Source organism: Salmo salar, chromosome ssa13 (genome assembly GCF_905237065.1).
Source record: "Salmo salar chromosome ssa13, Ssal_v3.1, whole genome shotgun sequence".
Classification (NCBI taxonomy): domain Eukaryota; kingdom Metazoa; phylum Chordata; class Actinopteri; order Salmoniformes; family Salmonidae; genus Salmo; species Salmo salar.
The window spans coordinates 110,848,223-110,865,525 of NC_059454.1; the positions used below are offsets into that span (position 1 = coordinate 110,848,223).

Here is a 17,303-nt window from a genome sequence, read left to right on the forward strand (position 1 = left end):
TGGCAGAGAGTCTTAGAGGTCTGACAGAGAGAGTCCTAGAGGTCTGACAGAGAGAGTCCTAGAGGTCTGGCAGAGAGTCCTAGAGGTCTGACAGAGAGTCCTAGAGGTCTGACAGATAGAGTCCTAGAGGTCTGACAGATAGAGTCCTAGAGGTCTGACAGAGAGAGTCCTAGAGGTCTGACAGAGAGAGTCCTAGAGGTCTGACAGAGAGAGTCCTAGAGGTCTGACAGATAGAGTCCTAGAGGTCTCACAGAGAGAGTCATAGAGGTCTGACAGAGAGTCCTAGAGGTCTGACAGAGAGTCCTAGAGGTCTGGCAGAGAGTCCTAGAGGTCTGACAGAGAGAGTCCTAGAGGTCTGACAGAGAGAGTCCTAGAGGTCTGACAGAGAGAGTCCTAGAGGTCTGACAGAGAGTCCTAGAGGTCTGGCAGAGAGTCCTAGAGGTCTGACAGAGAGAGTCCTAGAGGTCTGACAGAGAGAGTCCTAGAGGTCTGGCAGAGAGAGTCCTAGAGGTCTGACAGAGAGAGTCCTAGAGGTCTGACAGAGAGAGTCCTAGAGGTCTGGCAGAGAGAGTCCTAGAGGTCTGACAGAGAGAGTCCTAGAGGTCTGACAGAGAGAGTCCTAGAGGTCTGACAGAGAGAGTGTGTGCGTGTGTGTATTCCTTAGCATAAAGACGTACCTGTGGATGGAGTAGAAGTGCTCATGGTAGTATGGCCGCAGAGGACAGCAGAAGAAAGAGGCTTCTCAGATCCCTGCTGACAGACAAGACAGGACAGAGACGTTTGGTTACTGTTACTCCCTGGTGACAGACAAGACAGGACAGAGACGTTTGGTTACTGTTACTCCCTGGTGACAGACAAGACAGGACAGAGACGTTTGGTTACTGTTACTCCCTGGTGGCACAAGACAGGACAGAGACGTTAGGTAACTGTTACTCCCTGCTGACAGACAAGACAGGACAGAGACGTTAGGTAACTGTTACTCCCTGCTGACAGATTGATGGACTAATAGTATAGAGACTGTTTGGAACCACCAAGACTGTTTTTAGAGCTGGCCGCCCGGCTAAACTGAGCAATCGGGGGAGAAGGACCTTGGTAAGGGAGGTGACCAAGAACCCGATGGTCACTCTGACAGAGCTCCAGAGTTCCTCTGTGGAGATGGGAGAACCTTCCAGAAGGACAACCATCTATGCAGCACTCCACCAATCAGGGCTTTATGGTAGAGTGGCCAGACGGAAGCCACTCCTCAGTAAAAGGCACATGACAGCCCGCTTGGAGTTTACCAAAAGGCACCTAAAGGACTCTCAGACCATGAGAAACAAGATTCTCTGGTCTGATGAAACCAAGATTCAACTCTTTGGCCTGAATGCCAAGAGTCACGTCTGGAGGAAACCTGGCACCATCCCTACGGTGAAGCCTGGTGGTGGCAGCATCATGCTGTGGGGATGTTTTTAAGTGCAGGGACTGGGACACTAGTCAGGATCGAGGGAAAGATGAATGGAGGAAAGTACAGAGAGATCCTTGATGAAAACCTGCTCCAGAGCGCTCAGGACCTCAGACTGGGTCGAAGGATGTCCTTGAGTGGCCCTACCTAAGAAGACTCGTGGCTGTAATCACTGCCAAAGGTGCTTCAACAAAGTACTGAGTAAAGGGTCTGAATACTTATGTAAATCTGATATTTCATTTATTATTATTTTTTGCCGTTTTTGCTTTGTCATTAAGAGAAATTTCTAAAATACAGCTATAATGCATAATTATGCCTGAACCACCCTCTCTTCACTCATAGTTAAGGGAGAAAAACACCTCAAATAGAGACTTGCAGTTTCCCTTTAACTGACAATAGGATTTTGCACCTCTCAAACACAGGAAATAGAAACGACAGATCCTCCTGTGGGCGGGGCATGCGCGTTACTACTGTTTTGGTAATTTATGTTTAAAGATGTTTTGTGTGTGTGTGTGTGTGTGTGTGTAACAGTGTTGCTTTGGTCCATCTCCTTCCCCCAAACCAGGGACCCTCCGAACACATCAATAACTGCCTTCCACAAAGCATCGTTACCTATCGCGCCACACAAGCCACAGCGAGTTGGGAAGTTACATTGATGCCGTGACCCAGATCACTTAGTTGGGCTCTGCCTAGCTGCTGGGGTTGCCACAGAGAAGGAGGAGGTCAAATGGGGGGGGGTGAGTGTAACCAGTGTGAAATGGCTAGCTAGTTAGCAGGGGGCGCGCTAGTAGCGTTTAAATCAGTGACTTCACTTTCTCTGAGACCTTGAAGTAGTTGTTTGCTTTGCTCTGCAAGGGCCGCGGCTTTTGCGGAACGATAGATAAAGATGCTTCGAGGGTGACTGTTGTTGGATGAGTTCTAAGGGTCCAGAGCACAGTTAGACACCCCCCCCCCACCCCCCTGTGACCTCCTCCTTCTCTGCAGCAACCAGTGATAGTGTCACGATTGTCGTAAGGAGTGGACCGAAACGCAGCGGGAAAAGGGATACTCATCTTCTTTTTTATTATTGAAGAAGGAAAAACCAAATAAACACGTATACAAAAACAAACGACTCCAAACAGTCCCGTCAGGTGCAACAAACACTAAACCAGGAAATAACTACCCACAAACCCCCATCGAACAAACACCCCTATAAATAGGACCTTCAATCAGAGGCAACGAGAAGCAGCTGCCTCCAATTGAAGGTCAACCCAACAAACACCACATAGAAATAGACCAACTAGAAATAACATAGAAATACACTAACATAGAACATAACCCAAACAACCCCGAAACACCCTAAACAAACACCCCCTGCCACGCCCTGACCAAACTACAATAACAAACAGCCCCTTTACTGGTCAGGACGTGACAGATAGGGGTCAACAGCATCAACCTAGCAGTACTGATTCCGTCCCTCTCCTCGCCCCAACCTGGGCTCGAACCAGGGACCTTCTGAACACATCAACAACTGCCTCCCGCAAAGCATCGTTAAATATCACTCACCAAGGGGCCTTGCAGAGCAAGGAAAACAACTACTTGAAAGTCTCAGAGCGAGTAACGTCACTGATTGAAACACTATTAGCGAACACCACTAACTAGCTAGCCATTTCACACCAGTTACATGTGTTTTGGTCATTTTGTATTTCAAATGTGTTTTTGCTAAGTTGTGTTGAAAGATGTTTTCTGTGTCTTTTTTTGCTGAGTTGTGTTTAAAGGGGTTTAGAGGTTTATTTGAGGCAGTTCATCTGACATCAATTTCCCTCTGCCCTTCAGTCCTCGCTTCAGTTTTCCCCCAGCAGCCACTGGGCCCATCTAGTCCCTTTGATGATATTCAAATAGCCACCGGCAGAGTATGAATATGCAAAGAAAATAAACAAAGATACAATCTCTTTACCCTTTTCCTACTAAGCCCTTCTCTGACATTTCAGCTGCTGAGTGAGAGATTCGCACACACTGAGAGGCCGTCCACACACACTGGGAGGCCGTCCACACACTGGGAGGCCGTCCACACACACTGGGAGGCCGTCCACACACTGGGAGGCCGTCCACACACTGGGAGGCCGTCCACACACTGGGAGGCCGTCCACACACACTGGGAGGCCGTCCACACACTGAGAGGCCGTCCACACACACTGGGAGGCCGTCCACACACTGAGAGGCCGTCCACACACTGGGAGGCCGTCCACACACACTGGGAGGCCGTCCACACACTGGGAGGCCGTCCACACACTGAGAGGCCGTCCACACACACTGGGAGGCCGTCCACACACTGGGAGGCCGTCCACACACACTGGGAGGCCGTCCACACACTGGGAGGCCGTCCACACACTGAGAGGCCGTCCACACACTGGGAGGCCGTCCACACACACTGGGAGGCCGTCCACACACTGGGAGGCCGTCCACACACTGGGAGGCCGTCCACACAGAACTAGGAGGCCGTCCACACACTGAGAGGCCGTCCACACACTGGGAGGCCGTCCACACAGAACTAGGAGGCCGTCCACACACACTGAGAGGCCGTCCACACACACTGAGAGGCCGTCCACACAGAACTAGGAGGCCGTCCACACACTGGGAGGCCGTCCACACACTGGGAGGCCGTCCACACAGAACTAGGAGGCCGTCCACACACACTGAGAGGCCGTCCACACAGAACTAGGAGGCCGTCCACACACTGGGAGGCCGTCCACACACTGGGAGGCCGTCCACACAGACTGGGAGGCCGTCCACACACACTGGGAGGCCGTCCACACACTGGGAGGCCGTCCACACACACTGGGAGGCCGTCCACACACTGAGAGGCCGTCCACACACTGGGAGGCCGTCCACACACACTGGGAGGCCGTCCACACACTGGGAGGCCGTCCACACACTGGGAGGCCGTCCACACAGAACTAGGAGGCCGTCCACACACTGAGAGGCCGTCCACACACTAGGAGGCCGTCCACACACTGGGAGGCCGTCCACACACTAGGAGGCCGTCCACACAGAACTAGGAGGCCGTCCACACACTGGGAGGCCGTCCACACACTAGGAGGCCGTCCACACACTGGGAGGCCGTCCACACACTAGGAGGCCGTCCACACAGAACTAGGAGGCCGTCCACACACTGGGAGGCCGTCCACACACTGGGAGGCCGTCCACACACTGGGAGGCCGTCCACACACACTGGGAGGCCGTCCACACAGACTGGGAGGCCGTCCACACACACTGGGAGGCCGTCCACACACTAGGAGGCCGTCCACACACACTGGGAGGCCGTCCACACACTGGGAGGCCGTCCACACACACTAGGAGACCGTCCACACACACTGGGAGGCCGTCCACACACTAGGAGGCCGTCCACACACACTGGGAGGCCGTCCACACACACTGAGAGGCCGTCCACACACTAGGAGGCCGTCCACACACACTGGGAGGCCGTCCACACACTAGGAGGCCGTCCACACACTGGGAGGCCGTCCACACACACTAGGAGGCCGTCCACACACTGAGAGGCCGTCCACACACTGGGAGGCCGTCCACACACTGGGAGGCCGTCCACACACACTGGGAGGCCGTCCACACACTGGGAGGCCGTCCACACACACTGGGAGGCCGTCCACACACTGGGAGGCCGTCAACACACTGGGAGGCCGTCCACACACACTGGGAGGCCGTCCACACACTGGGAGGCCGTCCACACACACTGGGAGGCCGTCCACACACTGAGAGGCCGTCCACACACTAGGAGGCCGTCCACACACTGGGAGGCCGTCCACACACACTGGGAGGCCGTCCACACACTGGGAGGCTATCCACACACACTAGGAGGCCGTCCACACACACTAGGGAGGCCGTCCACACACTGGGAGGCCGTCCACACACACTAGGAGGCCGTCCACACACTGGGAGGCCGTCCACACACTGGGGAGGCCGTCCACACACTGGGAGGCCGTCCACACACTGAGAGGCCGTCCACACACTGGGAGGCCGTCCACACATTGGGAGGCCGTCCACACACTAGGAGGCCGTCCACACACTGGGAGGCCGTCCACACACTGGGAGGCCGTCCACACACACTGGGAGGCCGTCCACACACTGAGAGGCCGTCCACACACTGAGAGGCCGTCCACACACTGGGAGGCCGTCCACACACACTAGGAGGCCGTCCACACACTGGGAGGCCGTCCACACACTGGGAGGCCGTCCACACACTGGGAGGCCGTCCACACACACTGGGAGGCCGTCCACACACTGAGAGGCCGTCCACACACTGAGAGGCCGTCCACACACTGGGAGGCCGTCCACACACTGAGAGGCCGTCCACACACTGGGAGGCCGTCCACACACACTAGGAGGCCGCCCACACTGGGAGGCCGTCCACACACTGGGAGGCCGTCCACACACTGGGAGGCCGTCCACACACACTAGGAGGCCGTCCACACACTAGGGAGGCCGTCCACACACTGGGAGGCCGTCCGCACACTAGGAGGCCGTCCACACACTAGGAGGCCGTCCACACACTGGGAGGCCGTCCACACACTGGGAGGCCGTCCACACAGAACTAGGAGGCCGTCCACACACTGAGAGGCCGTCCACACACTGGGAGGCCGTCCACACACTGGGAGGCCGTCCACACACACTGGGAGGCCGTCCACACAGAACTAGGAGGCCGTCCACACACTGGGAGGCCGTCCACACACACTGGGAGGCCGTCCACACACTGGGAGGCCGTCCACACACTGGGAGGCCGTCCACACACTGGGAGGCCGTCCACACACTGGGAGGCCGTCCACACACACTGAGAGGCCGTCCACACACTGGGAGGCCGTCCACACACTGGGAGGCCGTCCACACACACTGGGAGGCCGTCCACACACACTGGGAGGCCGTCCACACACACTGGGAGGCCGTCCACACACACTAGGAGGCCGTCCACACACTGGGAGGCCGTCCACACACACTAGGAGGCCGTCCACACACTGGGAGGCCGTCCACACACTGGGAGGCCGTCCACACACACTGGGAGACGGTCCACACACTGGGAGGCCGTCCACACACTGGGAGGCCGTCCACACACACTGGGAGGCCGTCCACACACTGGGAGGCCGTCCACACACTGGGAGGCCGTCCACACACTGGGAGGCCGTCCACACACACTGGGACGCCGTCCACACACACTAGGAGGCCGTCCGCACACTGGGAGGCCGTCCACACACACTGGGAGGACGTCCACACACACTGGGAGGCCGTCCACACACTAGGGGGCCGTCCACACACTGGGAGGCCGTCCACACACACTGGGAGGACGTCCACACACACTAGGAGGCCGTCCACACACTGGGAGGCCGTCCACACACTGAGAGGCCGTCCACACACACTGGGAGGCCGTCCACACACTGGGAGGCCGTCCACACACTGGGAGGCCGTCCACACACACTGGGAGGCCGTCCACACACTAGGAGGCCGTCCACACACACTGGGAGCCCGTCCACACACTAGGAGGCCGTCCGCACACTAGGAGGCCGTCCACACACACTGGGAGGCCGTCCACACACTGGGAGGCCGTCAACACACACTGGGAGGCCGTCCACACACTGAGAGGCCGTCCACACACACTGGGAGGCCGTCCACACACTGGGAGGCAGTCCACACACTGGGAGGCCGTCCACACACACTGGGAGGCCGTCCACACACTGGGAGGCCGTCCACACACACTGGGAGGCCGTCCACACACTGGGAGGTCGTCCACACACTGGGAGGCCGTCCACACACACTGAGAGGCCGTCCACACACACTGGGAGGCCGTCCACACACTGGGAGGTCGTCCACACACTGGGAGGCCGTCCACACACTGGGAGGCCGTCCACACACTGGGAGGCCGTCCACACACTGGGAGGCCGTCCACACACTGGGAGGCCGTCCCACACACACTAGGAGGCCGTCCACAGACACTGGGAGGCCGTCCACACACTGGGAGGCCGTCCACACACTAGGAGGCCGTCCACACACACTGGGAGGCCGTCCACACACACTGGGAGGCCGTCCACACACTGAGAGGCCGTCCACACACTGAGAGGCCGTCCACACACTGGGAGGCCGTCCACACACTGGGAGGCCGTCCACACACTAGGAGGCCGTCCACACACTGGGAGGCCGTCCACACACTGGGAGGCCGTCCACACACACTGGGAGGCCGTCCACACACACTGGGAGGCCGTCCACACACTGGGAGGCCGTCCACACACACTGGGAGGCCGTCCACACACACTAGGATGCCGTCCACACACTGGGAGGCCGTCCACACACTGGGAGGCCGTCCACACACACTGGGAGGCCGTCCACACACTGGGAGGCAGTCCACACACACTGGGAGGCCGTCCCACACACTGGGAGGCCGTCCACACACTGGGAGGCCGTCCCACACACACTGGGAGGCCGTCCACACACGCTAGGAGGCCGTCCACACACTAGGAGGCCGTCCACACACTGAGAGGCCGTCCACACACTGGGAGGCCGTCCACACACACTGGGAGGCCGTCCACACACACTGGGAGGCCGTCCACACACTAGGAGGCCGTCCACACACACTGGGAGGCCGTCCACACACACTGGGAGGCCGTCCACACACTAGGAGGCCGTCCACACACACTGGGAGGCAGTCCACACACTAGGAGGCTGTCCACACACACTGGGAGGCCGTCCACACACACTGGGAGGCCGTCCACACACTAGGAGGCCGTCCACACACTGGGAGGCCGTCCACACACTGGGAGGCCGTCCACACACTGGGAGCCCGTCCACACACTGGGAGGCCGTCCACACACACTAGGAGGCCGTCCACACACTGGGAGGCTGTCCACACACTGGGAGGCCGTCCACACACACTGGGAGGCCGTCCACACACACTCGGAGGCCGTCCACACACTGGGAGGCCGTCCACACACACTGGGAGGACGTCCACACACACTAGGAGGCCGTCCACACACTGGGAGCCCGTCCACACACTAGGGAGGCCGTCCGCACACTGGGAGGCCGTCCACACACACTGGGAGGCCGTCCACACACTGGGAGGCCGTCAACACACACTGGGAGGCCGTCCACACACTGAGAGGCCGTCCACACACACTGGGAGGCCGTCCACACACTGGGAGGCAGTCCACACACTGGGAGGCCGTCCACACACACTGGGAGGCCGTCCACACACTGGGAGGCCGTCCACACACACTGGGAGGCCGTCCACACACTGGGAGGTCGTCCACACACTGGGAGGCCGTCCACACACACTGAGAGGCCCACCACACACACTGGGAGGCCGTCCACACACTGGGAGGTCGTCCACACACTGGGAGGCCGTCCACACACTGGGAGGCCGTCCACACACTGGGAGGCCGTCCACACACTGGGAGGCCGTCCACACACTGGGAGGCCGTCCACACACACTAGGAGGCCGTCCACAGACACTGGGAGGCCGTCCACACACTGGGAGGCCGTCCACACACTAGGAGGCCGTCCACACACACTGGGAGGCCGTCCACACACACTGGGAGGCCGTCCACACACTGAGAGGCCGTCCACACACTGAGAGGCCGTCCACACACTGGGAGGCCGTCCACACACACTGGGAGGCCGTCCACACACTAGGAGGCCGTCCACACACTGGGAGGCCGTCCACACACTGGGAGGCCGTCCACACACACTGGGAGGCCGTCCACACACACTGGGAGGCCGTCCACACACTGGGAGGCCGTCCACACACACTGGGAGGCCGTCCACACACACTAGGATGCCGTCCACACACTGGGAGGCCGTCCACACACTGGGAGGCCGTCCACACACACTGGGAGGCCGTCCACACACTGGGAGGCAGTCCACACACACTGGGAGGCCGTCCACACACTGGGAGGCCGTCCACACACTGGGAGGCCGTCCACACACACTGGGAGGCCGTCCACACACGCTAGGAGGCCGTCCACACACTAGGAGGCCGTCCACACACTGAGAGGCCGTCCACACACTGGGAGGCCGTCCACACACACTGGGAGGCCGTCCACACACACTGGGAGGCCGTCCACACACTAGGAGGCCGTCCACACACACTGGGAGGCCGTCCACACACACTGGGAGGCCGTCCACACACTAGGAGGCCGTCCACACACACTGGGAGGCAGTCCACACACTAGGAGGCTGTCCACACACACTGGGAGGCCGTCCACACACACTGGGAGGCCGTCCACACACACTAGGAGGCCGTCCACACACTGGGAGGCCGTCCACACACTGGGAGGCCGTCCACACACTGGGAGCCCGTCCACACACTGGGAGGCCGTCCACACACACTAGGAGGCCGTCCACACACTGGGAGGCTGTCCACACACTGGGAGGCCGTCCACACACACTGGGAGGCCGTCCACACACACTCGGAGGCCGTCCACACACTGGGAGGCCGTCCACACACTGAGAGGCCGTCCACACACACTGGGAGGCCGTCCACACACACTGGGAGGCCGTCCACACACTAGGAGGCCGTCCACACACACTAGGAGGCCGTCCACACACACTGGGAGGCCGTCCACACACACTGGGAGGCCGTCCACACACACTGGGAGGCCGTCCACACACTAGGAGGCCGTCCACACACACTGGGAGGCCGTCCACACACTAGGAGGCCGTCCGCACACTAGGAGGCCGTCCGCACACACTGAGAGGCCGTCCACACACTGGGAGGCCGTCCACACACACTGAGAGGCCGTCCACACACTGGGAGGCCGTCCACACACTGGGAGGCCGTCCACACACACTGGGAGGCCGTCCACACACTGGGAGGCCGCCACACACTGGGAGGACGTCCACACACACTAGGAGGCCGTCCACACACTAGGAGGCCGTCCGCACACTGGGAGGCCGTCCACACACACTGGGAGGACGTCCACACACACTAGGAGGCCGTCCACACACACTAGGAGGCCGTCCACACACTAGGGGGCCGTCCACACACTGGGAGGCCGTCCACACACACTGGGAGGACGTCCACACACACTAGGAGGCCGTCCACACACTGGGAGGCCGTCCACACACTAGGAGGCCGTCCGCACACTAGGAGGCCGTCCACACACACTGGGAGGCCGTCCACACACTGGGAGGCCGTCAACACACACTGGGAGGCTGTCCACACACTGAGAGGCCGTCCACACACACTGGGAGGCCGTCCACACACTGGGAGGCCGTCCACACACTGGGAGGCCGTCCACACACACTGGGAGGCCGTCCACACACTGGGAGGCCGTCCACACACTGGGAGGCCGTCCACACACTGGGAGGCCGTCCACACACTGGGAGGCCGTCCACACACTGGGAGGCCGTCCACACACTGGGAGGCCGTCCACACACTGGGAGGCCGTCCACACAGACTGGGAGGCCGTCCACACACACTAGGAGGCCGTCCACACACACACACAACACTGCCATTTCACACACATCCCAGAGTAGATATCAGTGGGTCCTACCCTCTCTCCTGCCCTCCCAGGACCCTGACACATTGGCATTCAGGCTGGCACCACCTCCCTACATCCCAAATGGCACCCTATTCCCTATTTAGTGCACTACCCTAAGGACCCTAACCCTCAGGGCCCTGGTCAAAAGTAGAGCAGAAACGTGTAGACGCCTCACAAGTTGGCCTTCTAGGCAGAGTTCCTCTGTCCAGTCTCAACATCAACAGTGAAGAGGCGACTCCGGGATGCTGGCCTTCTTGGGAGAGTTCCTCTGTCCAGTGTCTGTGTTCTTTAGCCCATCTTAATCTTTTATTTTTATTGGCCAGTCTGAGATATGGCTTTTTCTTTACAATTCTGCCTAGAAGGCCAGCATCCTGGAGTCACCTCTACACTGATGACGTTGAGACTGGTGTTTTGCGGGTACAATTTAATGAAGCTGCCAGTTGAGGACTTGTGAGGCGTCTGTTTCTCAAACTAGACACTCTAATGTACTTGTCCTCTTGCTCAGTTGTGCACCAGACCCTCCCACTTTTTCTATTCTGGTTAGAGCCAGTTTGATCTGTTCTGTGAAGGGAGTAGTACACAGCGTTGTACCAGATCTTCAGTTTCTTGGCAATTTCTTGCATGGAATAGCTTCATTTCTCAGAAGAAAGTTCTTTGTTTCTGGCCATTTTGAGCCTGTAATCGAACCCACAAATGCTGATGCTCCAGATATTCAACTAGTCTAAAGAAGGCCTGTTTTATTGCTTCTTTAATCAGAACAACAGTTTTCAGCTGTGCTAACATAATTGCAAAAGGGTTTTCTAATGATCAATTGGCTGACTGACTGACTGACTGGCTGACTGGCTGACTGACTGGCTGGCTGGCTGACTGGCTGGCTGACTGGCTGGCTGACTGGCTGACTGACTGACTGACTGACTGGCTGACTGACTGACTGGCTGACTGACTGGCTGACTGACTGACTGACTGGCTGACTGACTCACTCACTCACCCGTAAAGTGATACTTTGGGATTTTGAGTCAGATAAACTCATCGACACCATTTTTATCTTTCTGTGTCCAATATGAAGGAAGTTAAAGGTAGTTTCGCAAGCCAATGCTAATTAGCATTAGCCCAGTGACTGGAAGTCTATGGGTATCTTCCATTAAATACATTAACGCTAATTAGCAACTTCCTTCAAACTGCAAGCAGAGACATAAAAATGGTATCCGCAAGTTAATCTGACTCTGGGGAAGTAGATAAAAGACCTCATTGCCAAAATCTCCAAGTATCTCATCGGCCCAAGGCGAAAAGCAGTGGGGGTTTTTCTCTCTCACTACTTTAATTTACCTGACTTTACGGTCCTCTTATCAGAGTCACATATGGAAGTGCTACACCTTATTGTTTTTCAGCCTCTGGTCAATACAAAGTGATGGAGTACTGAGGCCACAGTCTCTGGTCAATACAAAGTGATGGAGTACTGAGGCCACAGCCTCTGGTCAATATAAAGTGATGGAGTACTGAGGCCACAGCCTCTGGTCAATACAAAGTGATGGAGTACCGAGGCCACAGCCTCTGGTCAATACAAAGTGATGGAGTACCGAGGCCACAGCCTCTGGTCAATACAAAGTGATGGAGTACTGAGGCCACAGCCTCAGGTCAAATACAAAGTGATGGAGTACTGAGGCCACAGCCTCTGGTCAAATACAAAGTGATGGAGTACTGAGGCCACAGCCTCTGGTCAATACAAAGTGATGGAGTACTGAGGCCACAGCCTCTGGTCAATACAAAGTGATGGAGTACCGAGGCCACAGCCTCTGGTCAAATACAAAGTGATGGAGTACCGAGGCCACAGCCTCTGGTCAAATACAAAGTGATGGAGTACCGAGGCCACAGCCTCTGGTCAATACAAAGTGATGGAGTACTGAGGCCACAGCCTCTGGTCAATATAAAGTGATGGAGTACTGAGGCCACAGCCTCTGGTCAATATAAAGTGATGGAGTACTGAGGCCACAGCCTCTGGTCAATATAAAGTGATGGAGTACTGAGGCCACAGCCTCTGGTCAATATAAAGTGATGGAGTACTGAGGCCACAGCCTCTGGTCAATATAAAGTGATGGAGTACTGAGGCCACAGCCTCTGGTCAATATAAAGTGATGGAGTACTGAGGCCACAGCCTCTGGTCAATATAAAGTGATGGAGTACTGAGGCCACAGCCTCTGGTCAATATAAAGTGATGGAGTACTGAGGCCACAGCCTCTGGTCAATATAAAGTGATGGAGTACTGAGGCCACAGCCTCTGGTCAATACAAAGTGATGGAGTACTGAGGCCACAGCCTCTGGTCAATATAAAGTGATGGAGTACTGAGGCCACAGCCTCTGGTCAATATAAAGTGATGGAGTAGTGAGGCCACAGCCTCTGGTCAATATAAAGTGATGGAGTACCGAGGCCACAGCCTCTGGTCAATACAAAGTGATGGAGTACTGAGGCCACAGCCTCTGGTCAATACAAAGTGATGGAGTACTGAGGCCACAGCCTCTGGTCAATACAAAGTGATGGAGTACTGAGGCACATTTTTGGGGTATTTTTTTCCAGTCCAGTTCATAAAAAGTAACACATTGAATACTTTCTATTTTCTTTGAAACATTTACAACAAACAAACTGCATTCAGTGGAAACACAAAACCATGTTGCCTATGCTGACAGTAGGGAGGGAGGGAGAGGGAGGGAGGGAGGGAGGGGGAGGGAGGGAGGGAGGGAGGGAGGGAGGGATGGGGAAACAGTGGCATGGTGGTGGAACAGAGGGACAGGGAGGGAAGGTCTAAGGCCCTAATGGCACCCTATACCCTACATAGTGCACTAGTGTTGACCGGAGGCAGGGAGAGGCTGGTAGGCTAAGAAGCTGGACAGGGAAAGGCAGGCAGGTCAGCTATCTCCATTGTCTGTGATATCTATTATTGATGCTGCTAGCTGGCCTTCATCAGTAACCTGACACCACTGCCAAACAAAGGCAGCAGCACACTCCAATTAACAAGTGTTGCTGAAAGATACACACACACACACACACACACACACACACACACACACACACACACACACACACACACACACACACACACACACACACACACACACACAAGCTGGAAAGACGAGCCTCAGCCCAGTCAGGTCTGCTCAGTACAGTTTACCCACCATGCAACACAAGTGGTTGTGCTATTGACTGAGTACAGTTAAGTTTGGACACACCTACTCATTCAAGGGTTTTTCTTTATTTTTTACTATTTTCTACATTGTAGACTAATAGTGAAGACATCAAAACTATGAAATAACACATATGGAATCATGTAGTAACCAAAAATTTGTTAAACAAATTAAAATATATATTTTTTGATTTTTGATTCTTCAAAGTAGCCACCCTTTGCCTTGATGACAGCTTTGTATACTAATGGCATTCTCTCAACCAGCTTCACCTGGAATGCTTTTCCAACAGTCTTGAGTTCCCACATATGCTGAGCACTTATTGGCTGCTTTTCCTTCACTCTGTGGTCCAAGTCATCCCAAACCATCTCAATTGGGTTGAGGTCAGGTGATTGTGGAGGCCAGGTCATCTGTTGCAGCACTCCATCACTCTCCTTCTTGGTCAAATAGCCCTTACACAGCCTGGAGGTGTGTTTTGGGGTCATTGTCCTGTTGAAAAACAAATGGTAGTCCCACTAAGCCCAAACCAGATGGGATGGCGTATCGCTGCAGAATGCTATGGTAGTCATGCTGGTTAAGTGTGCCTTGAATTGTAAATAAATCACAGACAGTGTCACCAGCAAAGCACCTCCACACCATCACACCTCCTCCTCCATGCTTCACGGTGGAAACCACACATGCGGAGATCATCTGTTAACCTACTCTGTGTCTCACAAAGACACGATGATTGGAACCAAAAATCTCAAATTCAGACCAAAGGACATATTTCCACCATTCTAATGTCCATTGATTGTGTTTCTTGGCCCAAGCAAGTCTCTTCTTCTCATTGGTGTCCTTTAGTAGTGGTTTCTTTGCAGCAATTCGACCATGAAGGCCTGATTCACGCATTCTCCTCTGAACAGTTGAAGCATTTATTTGGGCTGCAGGGCTGGTAACTCTAATGAACTTATCTTCTGCAGCAGAGGTAACTCTGGGTCTTCCATTCCTGTGGCGGTCCTCATGAGAGCCAGTTTCATCATAGCACTTGATGGTTTTTGCGACTGCACTTGAAGAAACTTTAAAAGTTCTTGGAATTTTCAGGATTGACTGACCTTCATGTGTTAAACTAATGATGGACGGTCGTTTCTCTTTGCTTATTTGAGCTGTTCTAACTATAATATGGACTTGGTCCTTTACCAAATAGGGCTATCTTCTGTATGCCACCCCTACCTTGTCACAACACAACTGATTGTCTCAAACACATTAAGAAGGATAGAAATTCCACAAATTAACTTTTAACAAGACACATCTGTTAATTGACACTTTTTTTGGTTACTACATGATTCCATATGTGTTATTTCATAGTTTTGATGTCTTCACTATTATTCTACAATGTAGAATATAGTAAAAATGTATTTTGACTGGTACTGCATTTATTTCCTGTGTGGGGGGTTTTATTTTATTTTTTTAACCTTTATTTAACTAGGCAAGTCAGTTAAGAACAAATTCTTATTTACAATGACGGCCTACCGGGGAACAGTGGGTTAACTGGCCTTGTTCTGGGGCAGAAAGACAGATTTTTACCCTGTCAGCTCGAGGATTTCGATCCAGCAACCTTTCGGTTACTGGCCCGACGCTCTAACCACTATATTATGCCATGAAAACAAGGTAAGTGTTCATCCCCAATCTTGTAGTATGAGGACAGAGAAGAGGAAGATGACTCCTCTACAGAGATATCAGACAGAGAAAGAGGCTGGTATGTTACTATGGGGCTTAGTGGTGTTATAAGTGTGGAGTTATAAGTGTAGTTAGCATAGAGCTACCATATACTACAGTACATCAGCTAGCTTTAACACAGAGCCACATCAGCTAGCTTTAACACAGAGCCACATCAGCTAGCTTTAGCCACATCAGCTAGCTTTAACACGGAGCCACATCAGCTAGCTTTAACACGGAGCCACATCAGCTAGCTTTAACACGGAGCCACATCAGCTAGCTTTAGCCACATCAGCTAGCTTTAACACGGAGCCACATCAGCTAGCTTTAACGCGGAGCCACATCAGCTAGCTTTAACACGGAGCCACATCAGCTAGCTTTAACACGGAGCCACATCAGCTAGCTTTAACACAGAGCCACATCAGCTAGCTTTAGCCACATCAGCTAGCTTTAACGCGGAGCCACATCAGCTAGCTTTAGCCACATCAGCTAGCTTTAACACAGAGCCACATCAGCTAGCTTTAACATGGAGCCACATCAGCTAGCTTTAACACGGAGCCACATCAGCTAGCTTTAACACGGAGCCACATCAGCTAGCTTTAACACAGAGCCACATCAGCTAGCTTTAGCCACATCAGCTAGCTTTAACGCGTAGCCACATCAGCTAGCTTTAGCTACATCAGCTAGCTTTAGCCACATCAGCTAGCTTTAACGTGGAGCCACATCAGCTAGCTTTAGCCACATCAGCTAGCTTTAGCCACATCAGCTAGCTTTAACGCGGAGCCGCATCAGCTAGCTTTAACACGGAGCCACATCAGCTAGCTTTAGCAACATCAGCGAGCTTTACCCCAGAGCCACATCAGCTAGCTTTAACACGGAGCCACATCAGCTAGCTTTAACACGGAGCCACATCAGCTAGCTTTAACGCGGAGCCACATCAGCTAGCTTTAGCCACATCAGCTAGCTTTAGCCACATCAGCTAGCTATAACATGGAGCCACATCAGCTAGCTTTAACACAGAGCCACATCAACTAGCTTTAACACAGAGCCACATCAGCTAGCTTTAACACAGAGCCACATCAGCTAGCTTTAACACGGAGCCACATCAGCTAGCTTTAGCAACATCAGCTAGCTTTAACACAGAGCCACATCAGCTAGCTTTAACACAGAGCCACATCAGCTAGCTTTAACACGGAGCCACATCAGCTAGCTTTAGCAACATCAGCTAGCTTTAACACGGAGCCACATCAGCTAGCTTTAACACGGAGCCACATCAGCTAGCTTTAGCCACATCAGCTAGCTTTAATACGGAGCCACATCAGCTAGCTTTAACACGGAGCCACATCAGCTAGCTTTAGCCACATCAGCTAGCTTTAACACGGAGCCACATCAGCTAGCTATAACACGGAGCCACATCAGCTAGCTTTAGCAACATCAGCTAGCTTTAACACGGAGCCACATCAGCTATCTTTAAC

The 17,303-nt window shown here is 54.8% G+C and overlaps 1 protein-coding gene across 3 annotated transcripts in view; it reads right to left on the reverse strand.

Moving 5' to 3' along the window:
• LOC106594274 (polypyrimidine tract-binding protein 3) overlaps window positions 1–17,303 on the reverse strand; it is a 159,885-nt gene that overhangs the window by 118,081 nt on the left and 24,501 nt on the right. For 2 of the 3 annotated variants that reach the window (XM_045692685.1, XM_045692683.1), the window contains exon 2: window positions 678–753. In XM_045692685.1, the coding sequence (XP_045548641.1) occupies window positions 678–753 (76 nt within the window). The remainder of the gene's footprint in view (window positions 1–677; window positions 754–17,303) is intronic. The other variant, XM_045692684.1, reaches the window with a different exon arrangement.